The sequence below is a fragment of the Lygodium microphyllum genome, chromosome 11 (assembly GCF_053477565.2).
Source record: "Lygodium microphyllum isolate KBCC chromosome 11, Lygodium_microphyllum_v1.1.10, whole genome shotgun sequence".
Taxonomy (NCBI): Eukaryota; Viridiplantae; Streptophyta; class Polypodiopsida; order Schizaeales; family Lygodiaceae; genus Lygodium; species Lygodium microphyllum.
Window position 1 is genome coordinate 60325905 of NC_141145.1, and position 21843 is coordinate 60347747.

Here is a 21843-nt window from a genome sequence, read left to right on the forward strand (position 1 = left end):
TGCTGCTAAACCCTGAGAGAGAATGCTTGAGAGAGACAAAATTCAGACTTTCTTCACAAAGAACGGAAGAAAATCTATCATTTACTACTACTGTCTTACTTCAACAGCTTGTAGATGCAAAGAACTAAAGAAAATCAGTCATTTACTCTTGCTGCCCTATCTCAACAGCTTGTAGATGCTGTCATCTGCTGATGATTGGTCTTCTCCTGCCCCTAGCTGCCTCAGAAGGTCCTCCAATGGCTACAAATCAGACCAGCAACATCTCCTCCCTCTCTTTGCAAACTGAATGCACTAAAATGCCTCTCTCCAGTCTTTGAAGACGTTTTTCAATCTTGCATGGGCATTTTTGACAAGTGGTAGCCTTCCCAAATGGTTTTTCCAGTATTATCCATAACTAAATATTAATTTTCAGTCTTTAAATACTGAAAATTAATCTAATAATTATTTCGGTGCCCTGAAAAATAATCTGACTAGCCAATAATTAAATTGGCTAGGCAACTTCCATTCCCGAGTGTCTCTGCACCATCTTTGACCATCAGATTGCCGTTAGGTACCATTAAACACCACTACTCTAGTGTCACCAACTGACACTTATGGCCAAATAAATGACCTAAGCCAACAACTGGCACTAGATACCACTAAGTATCCGTGCGGCATAGCTTATAGCAACTTTTATCTTTGACATCCCATGATTTCCTCGTCCTGGGCTCGTAAATTTACTCTAACCTCAGTTACACCTCACATGTGCAACATTTACTTAAACCATGTGATTAAAAATTAATCCACATGTTAAGTGAGATTTCAAAAATACATGTCCTTATAACATAAAAAATTATTGGCAATCATCCATACATGTACGATACTCCATTTATTATTTGCATTAACCACCATTCACTAAATTACCTCTACATCAACCCCATCTTTGTTGCTACAAGGTAAGATGGTTGGAGCTTATGCACGAGTTTGATTTCGAGAGTCATTACTAAAAGGGAGAAACTATAAAGATTGCCAATGATCTTAATCGAGTCTCTCAAGTTAATACTTTGTTTTTCTTTGAGATTTTGAAACTAATTACTTTTACTCACTATGGTAGAATCTAGCAATTAGTCAAGGATAGACCTAGTAGCCAAAGAAGCTTTGGTAGTCCTTGACAATCAAACCCAGGCTACTGAGAGGAAGGTGTTGGAAAAGTATTCCATTACAACTAGATTAATGTTTAAACAAGACAAAGTATGTGTGAGCCAATTGAAGAGTATTCACAAAAAGATCTTGTATGAGTGTCATGACACGCCAACAATGGGGCACCCTGTCATACATTGGACTTTAGACATCAATATTTAATATTTCTATTGGCCGCACATGAAGACTTCGGTTGAGTCTTAAGTGTGTGAGTACCCAAGGTTTCAGCTGCTTCTTTTTTTAAAGAGAAAACTAAAAATTCTATTAACACACCTCAAAACAAAGCGTCCCAAGGCAAAAAACAAGTATAACGCAGCCTTGTAAGGGACTTCCATATCAAGAATTATATAACAAGGGGAAGTTTATTACAAAGCTTGAGTGAATAGCAAATTGGGAGGTCTATAATGCCAAACCATGTGGGTCTAGAACAGGAAAAAAATACCAGAATCCCAAGTCCTAAGAAAAGCATCTCTGCTCTTCCTCATAGTCTCCGAGCTGCCTTGTATTCTCTCCCATCTCCCACAAAAAACATGCACAACTTCTATCCAGATCCTGGAGAGAGTCTCTACAGTAGATATGTCAAGCTTGGCTACACCTAGTTGTCCATATGTACCAAGCAATAATGCTAGCTATGAGCTCCCATTTGTAACAATGCCCCTGAGTCCATACCGTCTGTGAGACATCTGGCATGAGAGTACTACTCACAATCTACCCCGAGATGAGATAAGCCTGACACCCCTATACGTCCTCATGCCCACAAGTTGGGCCTTTGTCAGTGACCCATTCAACTAACCCCCACATAGCAATCATAGAATCTATAGTACCACGAAACACCATCCTGGGGACTCTCCTCCAGACCTCCTTAGCCTCTGGGCAATCCCATAAGCAATGTCTCTGAGTCTCCTCATGCTCCCCACATCTAGCACAAGGAATAGGGTCTCTACCATAGCCAAGCCATGTACCAACTGCTAAACTCATGTGTGCTAGTAACCAAAGAAAGAGTGAAGTCTTTCTTGGCCTAAAGCTATTCTCCAATCTCCTCCAGAAGTGTACCGAGAAAGGCTGTGATATACCCTGGATAGTCCAATGCTTAGCTGCAATTGGCACCACTCTAGTCCTGCTCATCTGTATTCTCCTCCCCAACGTAGTGGTATAGCCAAAGAAGGGGACATCCTCAGGCGTCTAGGACTTGGTACTTGGACCCAAACCCTTAGACTTGTATGGAAGATGGATGGAGACATCAGTTTCAATTTCATAAAGCTAAACAACACAAACAAGCAAAAATGTTGCATCCTTTACAAATTCTCGATAAATGTGGAGTAGTATATACATGGACTTTGTAGTAGGATTATACTATGTGAATCGAGATCATGATGCAATTTGGATTGTGGTTGACCAATTGATAAAAATAGCTTCAATTAAAAGCCATCAATTGGCTAGTCTCTTTTTTGAGCATTTGTGTAAGCTTTATGGCTTGCTGAAGAAATAGTCAATGACCATATGCTTAAGTCCAAGAGCCATTCTTTATGAACAGTCTTCCAAAAGTTAGAGACCACATTGTCCCTCAGAGCATCTAAGATTGATGGACACACCAAAAGGGCAAATCGGACCGTGGAGAATATGTTGTGTGCATATATCTTCCATTGACAATGTGATTGGAAGTATTACCTTCCAAAGCTTGAGTTTCCTTACAACGCTAGGCCTTTGGCTCTATTGGTTATAGCCCTTTCATGTTGATGTACCATTATAAGACAAAACCACCAATCGCCGTCGAGCTCGAGGGAGCGAAAATGTAGTCCTCCTTCGACCTCCTACACAACAATATGCAAGAGATATTGGCAATTGCAAGGGAAGGTATTAAAACAACATAAGATTGTGATACATTTTATACTAGCTAGAATTGTACTCCTCAAGAACTCCAAGAGGGCATGTGGGTTTACTTTGAAGTCCCAAAGTACTCAATTTCAATAACTACCGGCAAGTGCTATTAAGTTATCTTCTTTCTAGATTACTAAGAAGATAAGCAGCGTGTCTTACAAGACTCGAGGATACTACTCATTACATTTCGACTTGAACCCAAATCAGTCCTTGACTATAGGACTGCACAATCCCATCAAACCGTTTATCCCGAGTATTCCGTTAAGTGGAATAACTTCCTAGAGGTGGAGGTTACATAGCAATCTGTACATTCATTAAAAAGGCATTTTTGCCACTTATTCATAAGGAGGGAAGTATTACATCCTAGAATATCCAAATGGGTAATAGATTCCTATTTCTAAGACTCAAGGCCCTATTCCGCACATCATTGTGTGATCACCATTCTTTCACTCTTGGTCCTTTGGGCTGATGCATGTGTACATTGGGATGGTGTGGGGCTGGTGCTATCAGATGTCAACTCTTGGGACATGGTCATGCCTTAGTTTGTTGCTAGCTCCTATGCTCAAGGTCGAGCCATTTGGCTCTATGGCTAGGAGGTGAGTCTAATGTTCATCCCCTTTATATTCTCGGTCGTGGGTATGGATTATGTTGTCTCGTGTGCAGGTGGTATCCTAGGGGGGACGTTTCACCTCACCTCACTTAAGTACAAAATAAAGATTAATGACTAGCCTTAGAAGAGAAACGATGTGAGCAAGCAATGGCTGAAACAAAACGCCAAGTCAAAAAACCAAGATGACATGGACGACTGGTCAGCGCAAGACAATTGATCAGGACAACTCACACACACTCCTCCTCTTCCCTCTTCTCTTCTTCTTTCCTGGCTGATTGAAAGGGCTTGAAACAAGCAGGTGAAGCTTCAGCTACAGCAATGCAGAGTACTGAGCTCATCCAAGAGGTCTCCCAACAAGAAAACATTGCACATTGGAAACACAGCATACACAGCAGATCCCCGCCCAAGATGATGATGCCAGCAGCAAAACGCATCAATCAACAGCCTCTGGAACCAAAAACACGGCCTATGGCAGACTTGACACAATGAGAAATAGCACCTAAATGAGCAGCACTGGTCATGTGATAACATGTGAGAAAGAGATACAGCACAAAAGCAAAGAAACAACTGCTGAATACTGAAAGAGATGAACAAGAAAGCAAGAACACAAGAACTCAATGAATGATGAAACAGGCCATGGAATACATAAACCAAAGCATGAGAAAGTGCATACAATATACACAACCACCAGAGTGCCACTAGTCTTCCTCTCTCCAACAGATGCAGATGTGCAATGAGTAGGGAGAGTGGTGAGGAGGCACCTACAAATACGCTTATGGCCCGAGATAATTGGACCAGACATAAAAGGCCATCCAAATGCCCACTTTCACACCCACCCAAATGGCCAAATACAACCAATAAAATCGATGAAATCCACTAATGCTGCACATGCACATGTACATACATACATACGTAGATAGATAGATAGATAGATAGATAGATAGAGAGAGAGAGAGAGAGAGAGAGAGAGAGAGAGAGAGAGAGAGAGAGAGAGAGAGAGAGAGAGAGAGAGAGAGCGAGCACGTGTGTGTGTGTAGTATCTTCAACAAGGTCCGCTGACTTTGTTTGGCACTTTTAACAAACATGCCCATATTGGACACTTTTATTAGAGGTTTCTTTGTTTGAAATTTGATGTCCATAAGTTATCTTTTAAATCTTAATATGCTCTAGGATTGGCAAGTAATGAATATAACCTTGAAAATTTTGAATTGTGTGGAGATTTGTATAGTGAAATTGATCATTAGTCATGTAGACGATATATTAATGGTGTGATTTCCATGCATGCTTCACATATCCGAGTCTCGATCCATTCTTTTTGCTGTGTGTAGAAGAAACTTTTTTTTGAACATTTCCTAAAAATTCATTCCCTATCTTACCATTTCCAAAACATTTGGCTAGTATACCTCCTAGGGATTAAAAGCATACCTCCAAGACATGAGACAAGACATGAGATCACCCTAGAGACATTGTGGTAAAGTCAAGGAAGGTTGTATATGTTGGTCCACTTCATATATAATTTACTCAAAGCCTTGGCTGCCTTCCAAAGACAAGTGCGCAAGAGAGAATGAACAACCTTGTTTCCAAACATATTGCTAAATCATTAGTAGATTCTTATTGTTGGTGTTTCAAGACATCATGTAGGTTGGAGAGATGCCAAAGGGAGCGTTTGAGGGATTCATTAATGTTATACCCAAAGGCACCATACAACCAATTAAAGATCATGCAATTGAGACTGTCACCTTGCTAGAAACTGCTTGCAATATTCGACCAAAGGTGATCAATAGGCATCTCTCCACACTCATGTTCAACATCATTAACTCACCCATATATTAAGGAGAGGAGTACACTAACCAAAATTATCACGCAGCCAGGATTTGATTAGAGCAAACAAAGACCCCAATTTGAATATCTTGTGGTCAATGAGATAGGGATGGCCCTTCGCACTTTTTCTCTTGTAAGGTGATGCTAGAGGTATCAAGCTTCCCATTTCGAATATGAGGAGGTGACAAAGGCTATTTCAATGGAGATTTCCTCTATCACAACCATAGATATATTTTAATGGCTTCAAGAGCACCATAGATCTAAGGATGCATATCCCTATAGCTTCAAGAGCACCATAGATCTAAGGATGCATATCCCTATGCAACCACCTTGCTCTACAAATGATGACTCGTCCATCTTTCTATATTACCTTACTTCATTATTCTCACATGGAAACAAAGATATAGAGGAGTGAATAGTCAAACATCACATGCACCAAAGAAGAGCTCAGCAAGGCTGCGTCCTTTTGATGAGACCATGCATAACCATTTGGAGAATTCTGGGTCAGCTATACCTTTTAGCCATTCATCATATCAACCACATCACCATCATTCTCATCATCATCATTACCATATTTCTCACACAACATTTGTGGGCTACCTTTTTTCCCTGTGCTTTTTCCATCATGCCTCTGGTTTGTATTTTACCTTTTTAACAAGACCCGCTCCTTCCCAAATTCAAATCTCCCACTCTCATTAACTTCTTTTAGCTCTCCACCCTACATCCCCTATCCTCTTCCACATGCTCTATATTTAAGCAAGGCATTGGAGTTCCAAAAACAACAAAAGCCAAGATGCTAGTGTTTCCTTCCACCTACAGATCCTCATCAACAAACCTACCCCCAAAAGAAAAACTTACGAGAACCCCTCCTGCACTGTCATTTATCTTCCACAACCTTCAATAATCCATAAGCTCAGGTGCATAAACGTGTTACAAGCCTATGTTCTTGCAACTATCTTGTAGCATTATATTATCAATCACTTATACCCTTAACATCATTGTAACCCAATCTTGTATTTCTGGATCCTCATCATTGTGGAAAACACACAATACTGATCCATATTGGGTGAGAGCTCACCACATGACTCATATGACAGCTGACACCATAGCCCACAAGCTTATATCTTACCATTTGCATATCTTACACTCCTTTTTCTGGACTGTTTCTTTGTTTGATGGTTTCTCAAGAGTCCCTATTGGGAGTGTTGTTAAGCGAGTGCTAAGTGTGTAAGATTCAGTAGCATATGAGCTTGCTCTATGGCCATCATCATTTACTTCTCAACGGGGTGTTCTCAATGGGGTGGTGGTGCCCCTTTTCTCTGGTGGTGATGTTTTCTAGGTGCATGAGATTTTCTCCGTCTCAACTCACTTACCTAATAACCAAAAGGATGTTGATCATGAGTTTTGGTTTAGTGTTTCCATCTTGGCCCAACCATCCAAATTGTTTGTGATTGGCATCTCATCAGCTTGGGCACCTCCATGCCAAAACCCTATGGGCGTGCTTGATGGAACTAAAAAAACCTCATTGAAAACTGAAGATGAAGCAACAGCATATACAACAGAGTTGCTTTATAAGAGAATCATGGTCCTAATGTTTTGATTCCACCAAAACTCATATTCCAGCTTGAGCAAGATGCTTGTACAAGATTACTATGGGCTTTTTAAAGAAACCCTGTTCAGCTTTGTGAAGTATCAATGGTGTCTTACACAAACCTTGTGGTTGGTGTCTTATGCAAACTTTGTGGTAGAACTAAACATCAGAAATGGATAGTGAAGGACCATACCTAGATAACACAAAAAAGGAGTTATAACATGACACATACTGGTCATGATCTGGCACACAAACCTACAGTAAGGTAGGACTAAGCTATTCAGATGGCACCTTGCTTGAAATAACAAAAGGTGAAAGGTATTGAGGAATATACAAACTTTCGACTCAGATATGTGGAGTATCATATAAAAACTCTCATTTGCGTGGAGATGTTTCATGGAGTTTGAAGGGAACCTATTTACAATACAACTATTTGCATTATTTATCAGCCATTTCTACACGTTACCTCAGGGCAAATAACATTAGCACGAATTTTCTTCTTTGCAAGATTTCCAAGTGACCGAGTAAATAGAACCACTCCACCTGCAATATCACCAGGAAAATTAAGGACTAGTAGCATATAAGGCAAGCATTGGACACATTGACAAGTTTTCTCATTTTTGTTTTAGGTGGAAACTATCCTTTTGCATGAGAAGCTAACTACCAGCCAATTCAATCTCAAAGAATGAATCAAGAAACATCAATGCAAAAACTCATCCCTTTGCACAACCATGAACAAAGTGGCTGGTAACTTGACTAATTCAAAGTTCCATATCAATATGGCAGAAACAAGTGGTAAAATTGGGCAACCTTTTGTAGCTGAGTAAATAGGTCCATCATATGAAGGATACAACCCCGCAGCAGAGCCTACATTCAAAATTACACCACCATTTCCACATTCGCTCATCATTTGCACCTAGACAGAAAAAGAACATTTAAGTTACCCATCAAAAGGAATTAACAGGCTAAGAAGATAGACCAGACTCCCTCCGTTCCACCAATCACACATTATCCATGAAGATACATTTACTAGTCTGAGGCATTCATTACACAGTATCCCTAAATTGAGGCAGAGAAGTTAACACCTGAAAAGTAATAATGTTCTTAAGCAGTAAGTACACAAGAAGCCCCTATCTAAATTGCCTTAAATAAAGTGGAAGGCACCTAATCCTACTAAGAGTATGCATGGGTAGTAGCAAGCTCCACCAATATACATGTGCACAGTTTACAGCCTAGCTTGCCAAAAGATGCACCTACAAGCATCAGTGCTCCTGCCTATTGTGAATCCATAATAACTCAAAGCTGAGAATCGCCTTTCTTGTTAGAATAAATACAAAAGTCTCCAATTTCAGGTGTATTTTGAAAATCATTATTTGCTAATATTTACAAGCTCTCATATAAATCTCCTACACCATGATGCTCATGCTGAGAATTGCACCTTACAATACAAATCCAATCTGTTCACCCACATTGCAATTATGGGAGACACACAAGCCATATAATGCTTACAAAGCAACAACAAGCGTATGACTGTCATGATGAGATTGGAAAAAGCTTCAACCATTTTGACCAGAGCTAAGCAACTCAAGTGCACAAGGTCACAACAAGATTGAGGCTCACATGAGACATGCCAAAAGAGCACTCTCTTTTTTTGCAAAAAAAAAGTGTGGCCGATTATATCACTCCAGAAATGCAACAAAGTGCAAATGCATTTTTTATGTAATGTTGATGAGTTGGATTCTTGTCTTGTTGAAGAGATGAGTGATTTCAATGGTTGTTTTTGAGAGACCCTTTATCTTGATGAAATTGGTTTCCTTAGTGTTGAGAGTCGAGGGGACTCAATTTGATGTGAGTAATACTATGATTGGGTTTTTTGTAGTAATGGGAGACCCTATTCTAGCATTTTCTAATGACTTTTTTGATTGCTTGAATGTTTGTGTGGATGGAATTAAATTTGGCCTTCAAACCAATTCTCCCCTTGGCATTACCCTTCAATTCGCTCCTTGGATGATAAATTTTATCCAAAATGCAACATTGACCAGCTGGCCTCTTGAAATTCTCTAAAATGCCCAAATTTCAACAACTGAATTTCAAAGTTCTAGGCCCCAATTTTTGAGCAATCTTCCCAGGCGGCTGGGACTGAATTTGGCTGAGATCTCAAGGGAAGCTGTGAATTGGCTGAGAGAATAGACAGGAAGCTGAAGAGAGAGAGTTCAGAGTTTCGTCACAAAAATTGGCTGAAATTCAATGCTTCCCTGCTGTGAAAACCTGTAAAACCAGCAGCTGAATCCAATCTGGAGCTCCAAAAACTGTCGTCAACCGTTGCACACACTTCCACAACACTTCCACAGCTGTTGCCTAGTCTCCAAAGACTGTAAAGTGCAGCTGCCCACTGCAAAAGGGTAATCTCCAGCAGGTTTTGGCCCCAGATCAGCAATTTATTAGCCCCTAAACTGGCATTAATTAATTAATTAACTAATGCCTAGTTCTTTATATCACCATTAACATTAATGGCTAATAAAATATTATAGGCCAAAATCTGTCTCCAATCACAACCTAGTACCTAACTAATATAATGTATTACAACATTTTCCTTTGACATCCACTGACTTCTCGAGGTCCTAGGCTTGTCATTGTGACTTAACTTGCACAACACATGCACCTCACATGTGCACATTTGATTAATAACTAAATCAAATGCTAAGCAAAGCATAAAAATTCACGCCCCTGCAACAAGTGTAACACCACCACGTTTCCTTTTTCCAAGAAAAGAAGGGATGTAGGAAAGAAGACATAATGGAGGGGTGTAACACCACCAAGGTTTTTATTTTTCCAAGAAAAGAAAATCCTATCAATAACACCTCAAAGAAAAACCTAGGCAAAATACAAAGTATACTCTATAAAGAGTAGCTGCGCACATGGGAAATACAATGGTTGTGTGAACAAGCAATGCAATGGGCTATAATGCCAAACTATTTGAGGGGCAGTATGGGAAAAAGTACCTAAGCCCTTTTATTGGAGGGGGGATATTTTTTTGGGGGGGGGGGGGGGATAAACCTGCACTCGCTACGCACTCAACACGGCATAGAAAGGTAACACAATATATGAGCTCAAGGTATACTCTTGTATTATTCAATCCAAAAAGCGGGACAACATAGACACATCCCAAGACTACACCCTCCTGACGCCGCACATAAGAGGGTTCACCACTGGGTATAGGGAATCACACGTAGAGTGGAAACAAGGCAGGGCTTTGAGTCACTACTACTCCCTATCTAGGTGCATTCGGTAGCAACGGCATGGTATAGCTACAAAGCTCTTACAAATTATAGGGCCCTTAACAAAATCACCATAAAAAACAAATACCCCATGCCCCTAGTGGAAGACCTCTTAGATAGACTGCACGGGGCCAAGTACTTCAGCCGTATTAATCTTAGATCAGGATACCACCAAATCTGCATAGCCGAAGAAGATATCCCAAAAACAGCCTTCCGTACCCGATATGGTAGTTTTGAGTGGTTAGTATTAGGATTCGGCCTAAGCAATGGGCCAGGCACATTTTGTGGCCTCATGGATGGAATCTTTAGACCGGAGATAGATATCTTTGTCATTATCTACATAGATGACCTCCTAGTCTACAGCAAGACCCTAGAAGAACACAAGCAACACTTACGCCGAGTTTTTGAGAAACTGCGGCAGCATCAGTTATATGCCAAGCCGGAAAAATGTGAGTTCGCAGTGAAAGAGTTGGAGTTCCTAGGCTTTATTGTAGGAGCAGATGGAATCAAAGTGGACCCTAAGAAAGTGGAAGCTGTCCAAAGATGGCCTGTACTGAAAACTGTAAGAGAAGTGCGGGAGTTCCTCGGCTTCACAATATTTTGTCGGAGGTCCATCAAAGATTACAGCCTCATCACTGCCCCCCTCTCCCACCTCACCAAAGAAGATCACTCTTTTACATGGGGAAACGCGCAACAGGAAGCCTTTGAGCAGATGAAGAAGTGCATGAGCCAAACTCCCGTCCTAAGAGTGCCGAATTTCACCAAACCCTTTGAAATCTCTACAAATGCATCTGACTACGACATAGGAGGTGTACTAGTACAAGGTCACCCCATTGCTTATGAGTCAAAGGAATTTACCGATGCCGAAACAAGGTGGAGCACATATGAGAAGGAAATGTTGGCAGTCATCCACTGCCTTAGAAAGTGGAAGCACTATGTCCAAGACAAGCATACAATAGTCTTCACCGACAATATCTCCCTCAAATACTTCCAATCTCAACCCAAGTTATCGGCAAAGCAAGCCCGCTGGCTAGACTTCCTAGCCAAATTCGACCTGGAGATTAAGCACAAGCCCAGCTCCACTAACAAGATAGCAGATGCCTTGAGCCGGAAAGCTAACCTGAAAGCTGTCAGTGTGGTCAGCAGCAACTTCATAGAACTCGTCAAAGAGGCCCTAGAGCAAGACCAAGAAATGCACAAGATAATCAAAGATGTGGAAGCAGAGAAGACCCACATGGAATGTACACCTTATATGATGACAAGGTTGGAGGCCACAAAGGGCAAAGCAAAACCTTGGAGGCCCTTAGGAAGCAGTTCTTTTGGCCAAATATGAAGGAAGAAGTGATAGACTACATCAAAACTTGCCCCACTTGCCAAATAGTCAAAGCACCACGATCAAGACCAGCAGGACTACTACAACCATTACAGGTACCCAACCGCCCATGGGACGTCATCAGCATGGACTTCATTGTGGAACTACCTGAGTCCCATGGGTACACAATCATCTTTGTAGTGGTGGACTATTTTTCCAAACAGGCCCACTTCATCCCAGCCAAACCACCACTGAATGCCAAGGAGGTAGCACGCCTCTTCTTCACACATGTATTCAAACATCATGGCTTACCACTGGCCATTGTATCAGATAGAAATGGAAGATTCATGAGCGACATGTGAAAGGAACTTTTCAAGACCCTAGACACACAATTGAGATTCTCATCATCCTTCCATCCAGAGACAGATGGACAGACAAAACGAGTCAACCAAGGCATCGAAGATTATCTCCGGAGCTATGCCCGAGTGGACCAAAAAGATTGGGCCTTGTACCTTGATGTCTTGGAATTCCACTATAATAGCTCCATCCACTCGGCAACGGGGTACACCCCCTTCGAGTTAGCCACAAGAAAAGAAGTCATTACCCCACTGGCCTTAGCATTCGGAGCGGCCAAAGCAGAAGATCAAGATACAAAAGAATTCTTGAAGAAATGGAGAGACCGCAATGCAGCACCTAAGCAAAGCCTCGAGCTGAGCAAGATCACCATGACGGAGCAAGCAAACAAAAAGAGAAAGGCTGTACTATTCGCCAAAGGAGACATGGTCCTAGTTAGCTCCAAGAACATGTCACTTCCCAAAAACATGACTCCCAAGTTCAATCACCGATACTATGGACCCTACCGAATCACTCAAGTGCTGAACGAAGTCACCTACAAACTGGACTTGCCAGACAGTGTTTGTATTCATAATGCATTTCATGCTCGTCTTCTACACAAGTTCTATCCAGACAACCAATGGGGACGGTGCGTACCAATGCTCCATTCCAATGGTCCCTTCGAAGTAGAAGCCTTCCTCCGACGCCAGGAACAAAGAGGCTTCCCCGAATACCTCACCAAGTGGCACGACCATCCACTCAAGGAGGCCACTTGGATCTCAAAAGCGAAGGGCCGCGAACGCGGAAAGGATGCCTTTGCTCTTTGGCTCGAGGAGAATCCCCCTACTCCTTCCAACGACCCTTGAGCCTCTCCAAAAAACCCAAAAATAAGGCGGTTCTCAATCATAGACCCCAAACGTGTCTCCACTCCTCAAATGTAATCGAGTCGAGGGTGGACCCGCATGGTAACAATCAGCAAATCACTCCAAAAGAAACAAAGCCCCCAACTATCCAGTTTAGATGGGTAGACACTGACCAGCTTGCTAGAAAAGGCTGTGTTAAGACCCCCAAGTCCTAGTGCGGCAGACACTGACCAGTCTGATAGTATAGACTGTGTTAAGACCCCACGGTCCCCTTAGACCGACAGACACTGACCAGCTTGCTAGGAAAAGCTGTGTTAAGACCCCGGATGAGTCAAAATAACAAACGCTACCCTTAGATTGCTGAGGACAACAATCCAGTAAGAGTAAGGGCTTTGTAGCTATACCATGCCGTTGCTACCGAATGCACCTAGATAGGTAGTAGTGACTCAAAGCCCTGCCTTGTTTCCACTCTACGTGTGATTCCCTATACCCAGTGGTGAACCCTCTTATGTGCGGCGTCACGAGGGTGTAGTCCTGGGATGTGTCTATGTTGTCCTGCTTTTTGGATTGAATAATACAAGAGTATACCTTGAGCTCATATATCGTGTTACCTTTCTGTGCCATGTTGAGTGCGTAACGAGTGCAGGTTTATCACATAATCTACACAGAGTCTAAGTCCCCCATCCTTCTTCTTTTCAAATAACACTAGGGCACCAAAGGGGGATTTGCTAGGGCGAATGAATCCTTGTTCTTCTAGTTCATGTAGTTGCTTCTTCAATTCCATGAGCTCAGTATGGTTCATGCGATAGGGAGCTCGGGCCGGTGGGGCAGACCCCGGGATCAGCTCAATTTTGTGATCCACATCTCGCCTGGGTGGTAGACCCTTGGGTAGCTCGGCTGGCATTACATCTTTGAATTCTTCAAGTATTTCTGCCACCTCTGTGTTCCTATTCTGTTTTTTGGGTCTCTTGCCCTTTTCTTCTTCTTCTTCAATTGGTCAGATCATACACAAATAGACCATATCTCCTTGTTTGACTGATTTTTCAACCTGCTTGGCACTGCATGTCATGATACGTGGCCTGATAACGGTCCCTTGGACCGGTGCATTTTGGGTCTGGCCCCTTGGTTGGGTTGTAGCTGGTTTCACTGTTTGGCATGATACTCCTGGCTTATTCTCCTTCATTTGCACTTTGATTGGGGTTCTGCCAGGTAGTTGCATTCTTTCACATGGTACTCTGACGCCTTCTCCTTGCATATCTAACATCATTTCATTCACACCTTTACCAAACATTGCAATGACATACTTGTCATAGAATTCCAAGCCCAATATCACTTCAAAATCATCCATGGGGATTACTAAGAAGTTGAGTTTTGCTTTCCACTTGTCGGCTTCCACTCGGACTGCAAAGACTTGTTTTACTTCCTTGGCTTCTCCTTGTGCAAATGTTACTGTTAATCCTTCTAGGGCCTTTGATAGTTTTAATCCATGTTTTGTTACACACCCTGGTGTCATGAAGTTGTGTGTTGCTCCTGTGTCCACCATGATAGGTTGGTTTCCCTCGCCCACTCGGCCTTTGATGTATAGATGGTGGACTGCCGCTACTCTAGCTGCCATGCATTGGGGTCGGGCACTAACTGACCCTACCCTTAGGTGGTCCATGCTTTCCTCACTCCCATTTGGGATTTCCTGGATACGCAGTGGTTGTGGTTCTTCTTCTCCATATGCACTAGTTGCATTCACCCTTGATCCACTTGACGAAGCTGTATCTTCTATTGGGCATCTATTTTGGTAGTGTGGACCCCCGCATTTGAAGCATCTAATTCTGACGGGACGGACGGACCTAGGGGTCTCCACCATGATGTATTTGATCCTGCGGGCCCATACGATGTGCTAGGGGTTGGCCTATAGTGATTGTTTCCCCATCTTCCTGCTGCTCCTCTTGGTACTAAAGCGGTTTGTGACACGGCCGTGGTGGTGGTGGTGTTTTGGCTCCTTGTATCTGCGAATGCCCCTCTAGGAGCACCGGGCCTTTGGTTCCATGAGTTGTTGTTGAAGGTGCTGTTGAAATTGTTGTTGAACCTGTTTTGATTCCCTTGTGCTGTTCTTCTGCCTTCCAGGTCCACCAGTCTTTCGGCCATTCTCATGGCTTCTGCTAAGCTTGTTGGCTCCTGTCTCTCCACATCTCTTCTAGCCCATTCTTGCATCCCAAACAAAAATCCATGTAGCTTAGTGTCTGTATCCATGTTTGGTAGCTGCAGCATGATCTGCCTATATTTGCTGACATATTCTTTCATCTTTCCCTGTGTTTGCTTGAGGTTCCGCCATTCATCTCTCACTTTGAATTTTTCCATCTTTGGAATGAGGTAGTCCTTCAATTCTTCCTGGAGTTCTTCCCATGAAAAGATGGTGTGGCCCTGCTCTTGTTCCAGCAGGTACCAACTGGCAGCGTCCTCCTCCAAGTAAATGGTTGCCACCTCCGCCTTCCTGTCTTCGGTTATTCGTGAATACTTCAAGTACCTGTCTACCTCTACGATCCATTTCTTCAGAACCAACCCATCTCTCTCTCCCTTGTACTTGGCTGGTTGGGGCATCTTGAATTTTCCATAATCATCTTCTGAACTATCACTATTTTCCTCTTCTTTACGGTGGTGCTTCTTCTCCTTCTTCTTGTCTTTCTTTTTGCTTCCTAATTCTACTACTTTCTCCTTCTCCTTCCTTGTATCTTGTGCCCTCCTAGATGTCTCCTCTCTACCCATTCTATCCATCTCCTCTTGCATTCTGTGTCTTTTCTCCTTTTCTTGTTGTTGTATCACCCATTCTCTATAGCCCTACTCTACTTCTAGTTTTTTTCTCCTTTCTTCCTCCTCTTCCTTCATCTGCATGTTCCTCCATATTGACTCCAGCATGCCTGACATACCATCTAATTGTCTTTCTAGTCCGGCCACCTTCTCCTCTTGGGCCACTCTCCATTCTTGCCCTCTACTTTTCTTCCTCTCCTCCATTGTTGGGAGGGTGACGTTCTCCCTCTCGTCCTCCATGTGGTTGGTGGTGGTGTCGACGCGGGGAAGCCGCATTTCGCCTTGTGGTGGTGTGGGTTGTGCCGCGGGGAAGCCACGTCACGTCTTCAGACGGTGGACTGGCAACCTTCCTACACAGAGGGGGCCACAACACTTCAAGTGTTGCCTTCTAACAGATGGCGACAGCTTCTTCTCCTCCATGCGACTTCATCAATTCGCATTTGGCTCTCTGGGCGTCTCCTCCATCACCTTGTGACAGATTACGAGCCCCTACACCCTGAATTTGGCAATCAGGAGGCTTCTCCGATTTGCATTTGCTGCATCTGGGATCTCCTTCATTGTTGGCAACCTTCCCCTCCCCCAAGCGTCAACATCAGAGGCTACTATATTTGCATTTTCAGCTTCTGACTCCTCCTCCACTCCAGCGTCACTCCCTAGCAGCTCGCATCAATCATTAGGCCTACGTTTGCAGACTTAGAGGCTCCTCACCCTTTGACGGCAGTCTTTCTGCTCCAAGCATCACCAATCGTCACCCCTGCATTGCAAATTCAAAGGCTCCTCTTCAAAACAATCTTCCTACTCCAAGCGACACCTCATCATCCCTATGTTTGCAGACTTAGAGGCTTCTTTGGCAATCTCCCTACTCCAAGGCATCTTTGGTGCTACGGCACCCTTGTATCAGATTCACTTCATTTATTTAGTTTTTGGTCATCTTATTCATCTAAATTTCTCTTATTTTCTCACTAATTCCCTTCACCCGCAATTTTGCGTTCTGCGTTTTGCCTTTAGGGTTTCGCATTTTGTGTTTAGGCTTTCACAGTGGACAGCCCCAAAAAGGGGTTGGGCGCCCACAATGGAGCGCCATCCTAGATAGTTGACACCCTCCCTCTGCGCGCCACCCTAGACAATATCTTGCCTATTTATAGGCTGCCTCTATTACTCATTTGATACGGCTGATTCATTCAATCCGTCACCTCTTCTCTCCAGCCTTACCCCTTCAAGAGGACATTGCAATTCGTGGTTCGTGGCTGTCTTCATCATCTTCCTTGTGCTACGGCACCCTTGTTCCCTTGTATCACATTCACTCCATGATTCAGGTCTTCATCATTCCATTCATCAAAGTTTCTTCTCTCTTCTCTTCTCTTCTCAATGTTTGCCAAGTTCACTCTGTGTTCCTCCCTGCAAACCCTACTATCTCGCTGGTACGTCATCTTTTGATATGATATCAGAGCTAGATCTGCTCAATCAGTGGCAATGATCCTCCACTCCAATGAAGGCAAAGACCGGTAGCGTTATCATCTTCTTCCGCTGCATCAACATCCTAACTAGCGGCTGCTCCCTCCTGCATTTGCTATTTTCCAACCTACACTCAAGGTCGTTGCTGCCGGCTCCATCTCCTAGTCAGCTGTGGCAACTCCTCCCTGTTGTTGGCAGCTTCTCCCAGTCGGCTGGCAGCTCCTCCTTGCTGTTGGCGGCTCCTCCCAGATTGCTGGCAGTTCCTCCCTGCCGCTAGCGGCTCAATCAAACTATTGGCAGCTATTCCCTGCTGCTGGCAGTTGTTTCCTGCTACTAGTAGCTCAGCCAGACTACTAGCAACTCCTCTATTACATCCTTCCCAACCTTTTTGCCAATGCCTTTCTTCTGTCTTCCATACCATAGCACGAGAGATCTCGTTTCTCCTCCCAACCACGCCTAGATAAGTGCTGGCACCTCTCTCCCCGTTTCCTCTGCTAGCCGTCCACTTCAAGTGAGTCCTACTATTCTCGGACTCTCTAACTCTCTAGGCTCCCCTAGACCCCGTTCGGGTGCCCAAGGCCCCCGGACGGTCATCCCTCGCGCCAGTCTCCCATAATTTACCTTATTAATGTAACATTTCCTTCCCCTTAAGAATCGGTTTCGTCCTCGAAAACAATACTTGGAAGGTCCAACTGTAAATTGGGAAACCCTTTCCTTAGGGTACTTACTCGCTCCCATATTGAGCTTTCTTTTGAACAATCTTTCCACTTAACCAAACATTCTTGATAAATAGTATTCCTTGTTCGTCTGTTACGAACATTTAATATTCTTTCTAGTTCATGTGGATTAGATTGGTCATCTAATAGCTCCTTAATGTTATCATTTAAGATCAAATTATCCAAATCACCCAGCTTCCTCCTTAACTTACTTACATGAAAAACTGGATGTATTTTACTACCAGCAGGTAGTTGGAGCTTGTAAGCCTGTTCTCCCACCTTTTTAAGTATTGTGAAAGGACTACAATACCTGGGTGAAAGCTTTGGGCATTGTCTCGTTTTTATGGGTTTAATTTGTTCAGGCACTTTAAGATAGACCAATTCTCCTTCTACAAAGGAGATGTCTCTTCGGTGAGGATCTGCATAAGCTCTAGCTCGATTTTGAGCTTTCTTAATAGTTTCTTGAGCAAATTTTAACATATTATTCATATCCTCCAAAAAGTCCTTGGCTGCCTGAACCTTTTCCTTATGCAGTCCCACTGCATGAGGAGCTCTGGGCTGAAACCCATACATTAGCATAAATGGACTATATCCAGTGGAAGAGTGCTTGGCACTATTATATGCAAACCCTGCTATCGATAGATACTCTTTCCAATTAGTTTGCCTTTTACTTACATATGCCCTGAGCATATCTTCAAGGATTTGGTTAACCCTTTCGGTTTGCCCATCAGTTTGCGGGTGGCCTGCCATACTCATGCTAAGTTTAGTATCCAATTTCCTAAATACAGCACGCCAAAATTGACTATCAAATTTTCTATCTGATCAAAAACTATATTTGCCAGAAGGCCATACAATCGGTATATGTTCTCTACGAACAATCTAGCCAATTTTGGTGTTTTAACATCAGTTGAAGTTGGAATAAACCTAGCCATTTTGGTTAACCTATCCGCAATCACCCACACAGAGTCGTGCCCCCTCTGTGTTCTGGGTAATGCAACAATAAAGTCCATGGAGATACTCTCCCATTTTCCTGAAGGAATATCTAATGGGTGGAGAAGTCCTCCCATTTTCAATCTTTCAGCTTTATTAACCTGGCATTTATTACATTTGACCACATAGTCAAGGACATCCTTATTCATTCCAGGCCAATAGAGCTGCCTTTTAATAAGACTATAAGTCTTATTAACTCCTGGATGTCCCGCACTAGGGGTATCATGACATAATCTCAATTTCTCCATCCCATCACCTGAAATGCCAATTTTTGGGTTAAAATTGTCATTTTTGGATGTATATCACTCGAAAACACTTCAATCTAGATGGTAGAGGTCATTTGCAAGCTCATAAATCATTCGGGTGCTAAACGTTATTTTTGCCATTGTCCTAAAGGCTATATACTCCGTCACCTTCATTTTTGCATAAATCACCTTGATTGCATGATTGATAGCTTTTAAAATATTTATTTTTAAACCACAACATTTCTTGGAAATAGCTATATGTAACTTGGAGACTCTTGGGAAGCATCCTAAAAGATTAATGACAACATTACTTTTCCATCATTCTAGGAAAGTGTAGTGTCAGTATCACCTCAACTGGCTTATCCACCACCTCAACTAGATGCATTTTTTGCAAAATATATAGGATGCTTCTATCAAAGTAAAGGACCACTTTGTGTAGTGTATGGAACAAGTAGAGGTGATATTCACCTTGATTAAGGTGATTAGCTCTAAACAAGGTGAAGATCATTGTAAGTGGTTCTATACTAGTCAAGGTGATGGATTATCTCGATTGTAGTATGCAATACACAAGCAGTCTATATGGGGTAGTGTAAGTGGTCTAGTGGAGGTAATGAGTCATAGTTAAGGTGAAGGATCACTCAAGGTAAACATCAGCCAAAATGACAACCAAGTAGTTAAGGTGATTCATTTTAATGCCTTGACATGTTTGTTTTTCCTCAAATGACCTCCATTAGATTGGCAAGGAGTTAAGGTGATTCATTTTAATGCCTAGACATGTTTGTTTTGCCTCAAATGACAACCAAGTAGTTAAGGTGATTCATTTTAATGCCTAGACATGTTTATTTTGCCTCAAATGACCTCCATTAGATTGGCAATAGATAGTGTGTCTTTGAATATGTTTATCTTATAGAAAGAATTAGTCAAATGCCAAAATAGCAATGATTTGAACCCATGGGATCCACTTATAGAGACAATCATCTATATAACATGCATTCAAAGGATATTAAGAAATACGATTTCTTTACATGCCGTAAGGCCCTAAAATGACCCCTTTCACTTTTCTAAACTTACAAAAATTTTTAAAATTATAATTTAAAAATCCCCTTTGTAAATATAATCCTATAAATTTTACTAAATATAATACCCTTTCTTTTTAACTCACATGGTAGCTTACATGTTCTATAAGGTAGACCCCCCATGGATTTGACCTCAAATGCAACATTCAAGTTGATTAGTCATACAATTAGGATCATCAATTCTAACATTTTGGATGCAAACAATTTACAAGTCAATGTTTTGGAAGTGTTTCATGGCTTGCCTACACTATGGAGGTGACTTTAGATATAAATGAAACCCAACGAAACTCTATCACCTTGATTGCTTTTATATTTCATATCACCCATTTGACCTTAAAGAGTATCTGGCGCCTTATTTCTTCATCTTTCGGGACACATACCCTACCCTTGTAGAGTAAATAACCATTATCAATGGTAAAATTCTTCCACTTGAATCCCATTTGAGCAACCCCTGATGCTCCATTTTCTTGTTGAACATCCTCAGATATTCCTTCCTCGGTGGAGGCCCTTCCATTTGGATCCCCATTTTCTATTGCTTCCCATATGTTGGAATATGCAGGATCAACCTGGCATTTCCCTTTTAAGGATTCAAGCAAATCGGAAGTGAACTGAGTAAAACTCAATTCATTTATGATGGGCATTCTACTAAGTGCATCAGCCACTATATTATACTTCCCTTTTTTATACCTTATCTCATAGTCGAACTCTTGGAGGAGTTCGGCCCATCTGGCTTTACGTCCTTGTAGATCTGGTTGGTCATTAAGCCACTTAATGCTTTCATGATCCGACAAGATCAAAAGTTTGGCACCGTACAAATAGTGTCTCCATTTCTTCATTGCATGTACTATTGCATACAGCTCCCTCTCATAAACAAAATAATTCCGTTTTGCACGGTCTAACTTCTTGCTTTCAAAAGCAACCGATCGACCTTCTTGTAATAAGACCGCGCCTATCGCCTTATCACTGGCATCAGCTTCAACCACGAATGGTTTATTGGGATCCACAATTAATAGTACTAGATTTGTAGCAATAGCTACCTTAAGTTTTTGAAAACTTTCATTTTGGTCTGTTCCCCAATTAAAACTCTTCCCTTTCCCTTTAAGTTGGTCTGTCGTTGGAACAACTATTTTGGCATAATCTCGAATGAATCTCCAATAAAATCCAGATAATCCTAGGAAGATCTAAAGCTCTTCCAAGTTTCTTGGAGATGACCATTCAATAATTGCCCTTACTTTTTCTGCATCCATCTTGATTCCCTCTTTCGAGATAATATGCCCCAAATATTTGACCTCTTGTGCGAAGAATTCCCATTTAGTTTTCTTCGCATAAAGGAAATGTGTTCTTAACAATTGGAATACTAATCGTAAGTGTTCCAAATGTTCTTCTCTTGATTTACTAAAGATCAAGATATCATCCAAGAAGACTACTACAAAATGTCCTAGATAGGGCCGTAACACACTATTCATCAGCTTCATAAAAGTAGCTAGTGCATTAGTGAGCCCAAAAGGCATCACCAAAAAATCATAATGCCTGTATCTAGTACGAAATGCTATCTTAGGAACATCCTGTGCCTTAATGCTTACTTGGCGATAGCCTGATCTTAAGTCTATCTTTGTGAAGAATTTTGCCCCTTGTAATTGAGCAAAAAGATCTTCCATTCTAGGCATAGGAAATTTATTCTTCATTGTTATCTTGTT

General features: G+C 42.1%; 1 protein-coding gene across 2 annotated transcripts in view; it reads right to left on the bottom strand.

Moving 5' to 3' along the window:
* Positions 1–21843, bottom strand: part of NQR (ARP protein (REF)) — a 148968-nt gene that overhangs the window by 98831 nt on the left and 28294 nt on the right. For both annotated transcript variants that reach the window (XM_087687638.1, XM_087687637.1), the window contains 2 exons: positions 7890–7995; positions 7546–7622 (listed from right to left, as the gene is read on the bottom strand). In XM_087687638.1, coding sequence (XP_087543764.1) covers positions 7546–7622; positions 7890–7995 — 183 coding nt within the window. The remainder of the gene's footprint in view (positions 1–7545; positions 7623–7889; positions 7996–21843) is intronic.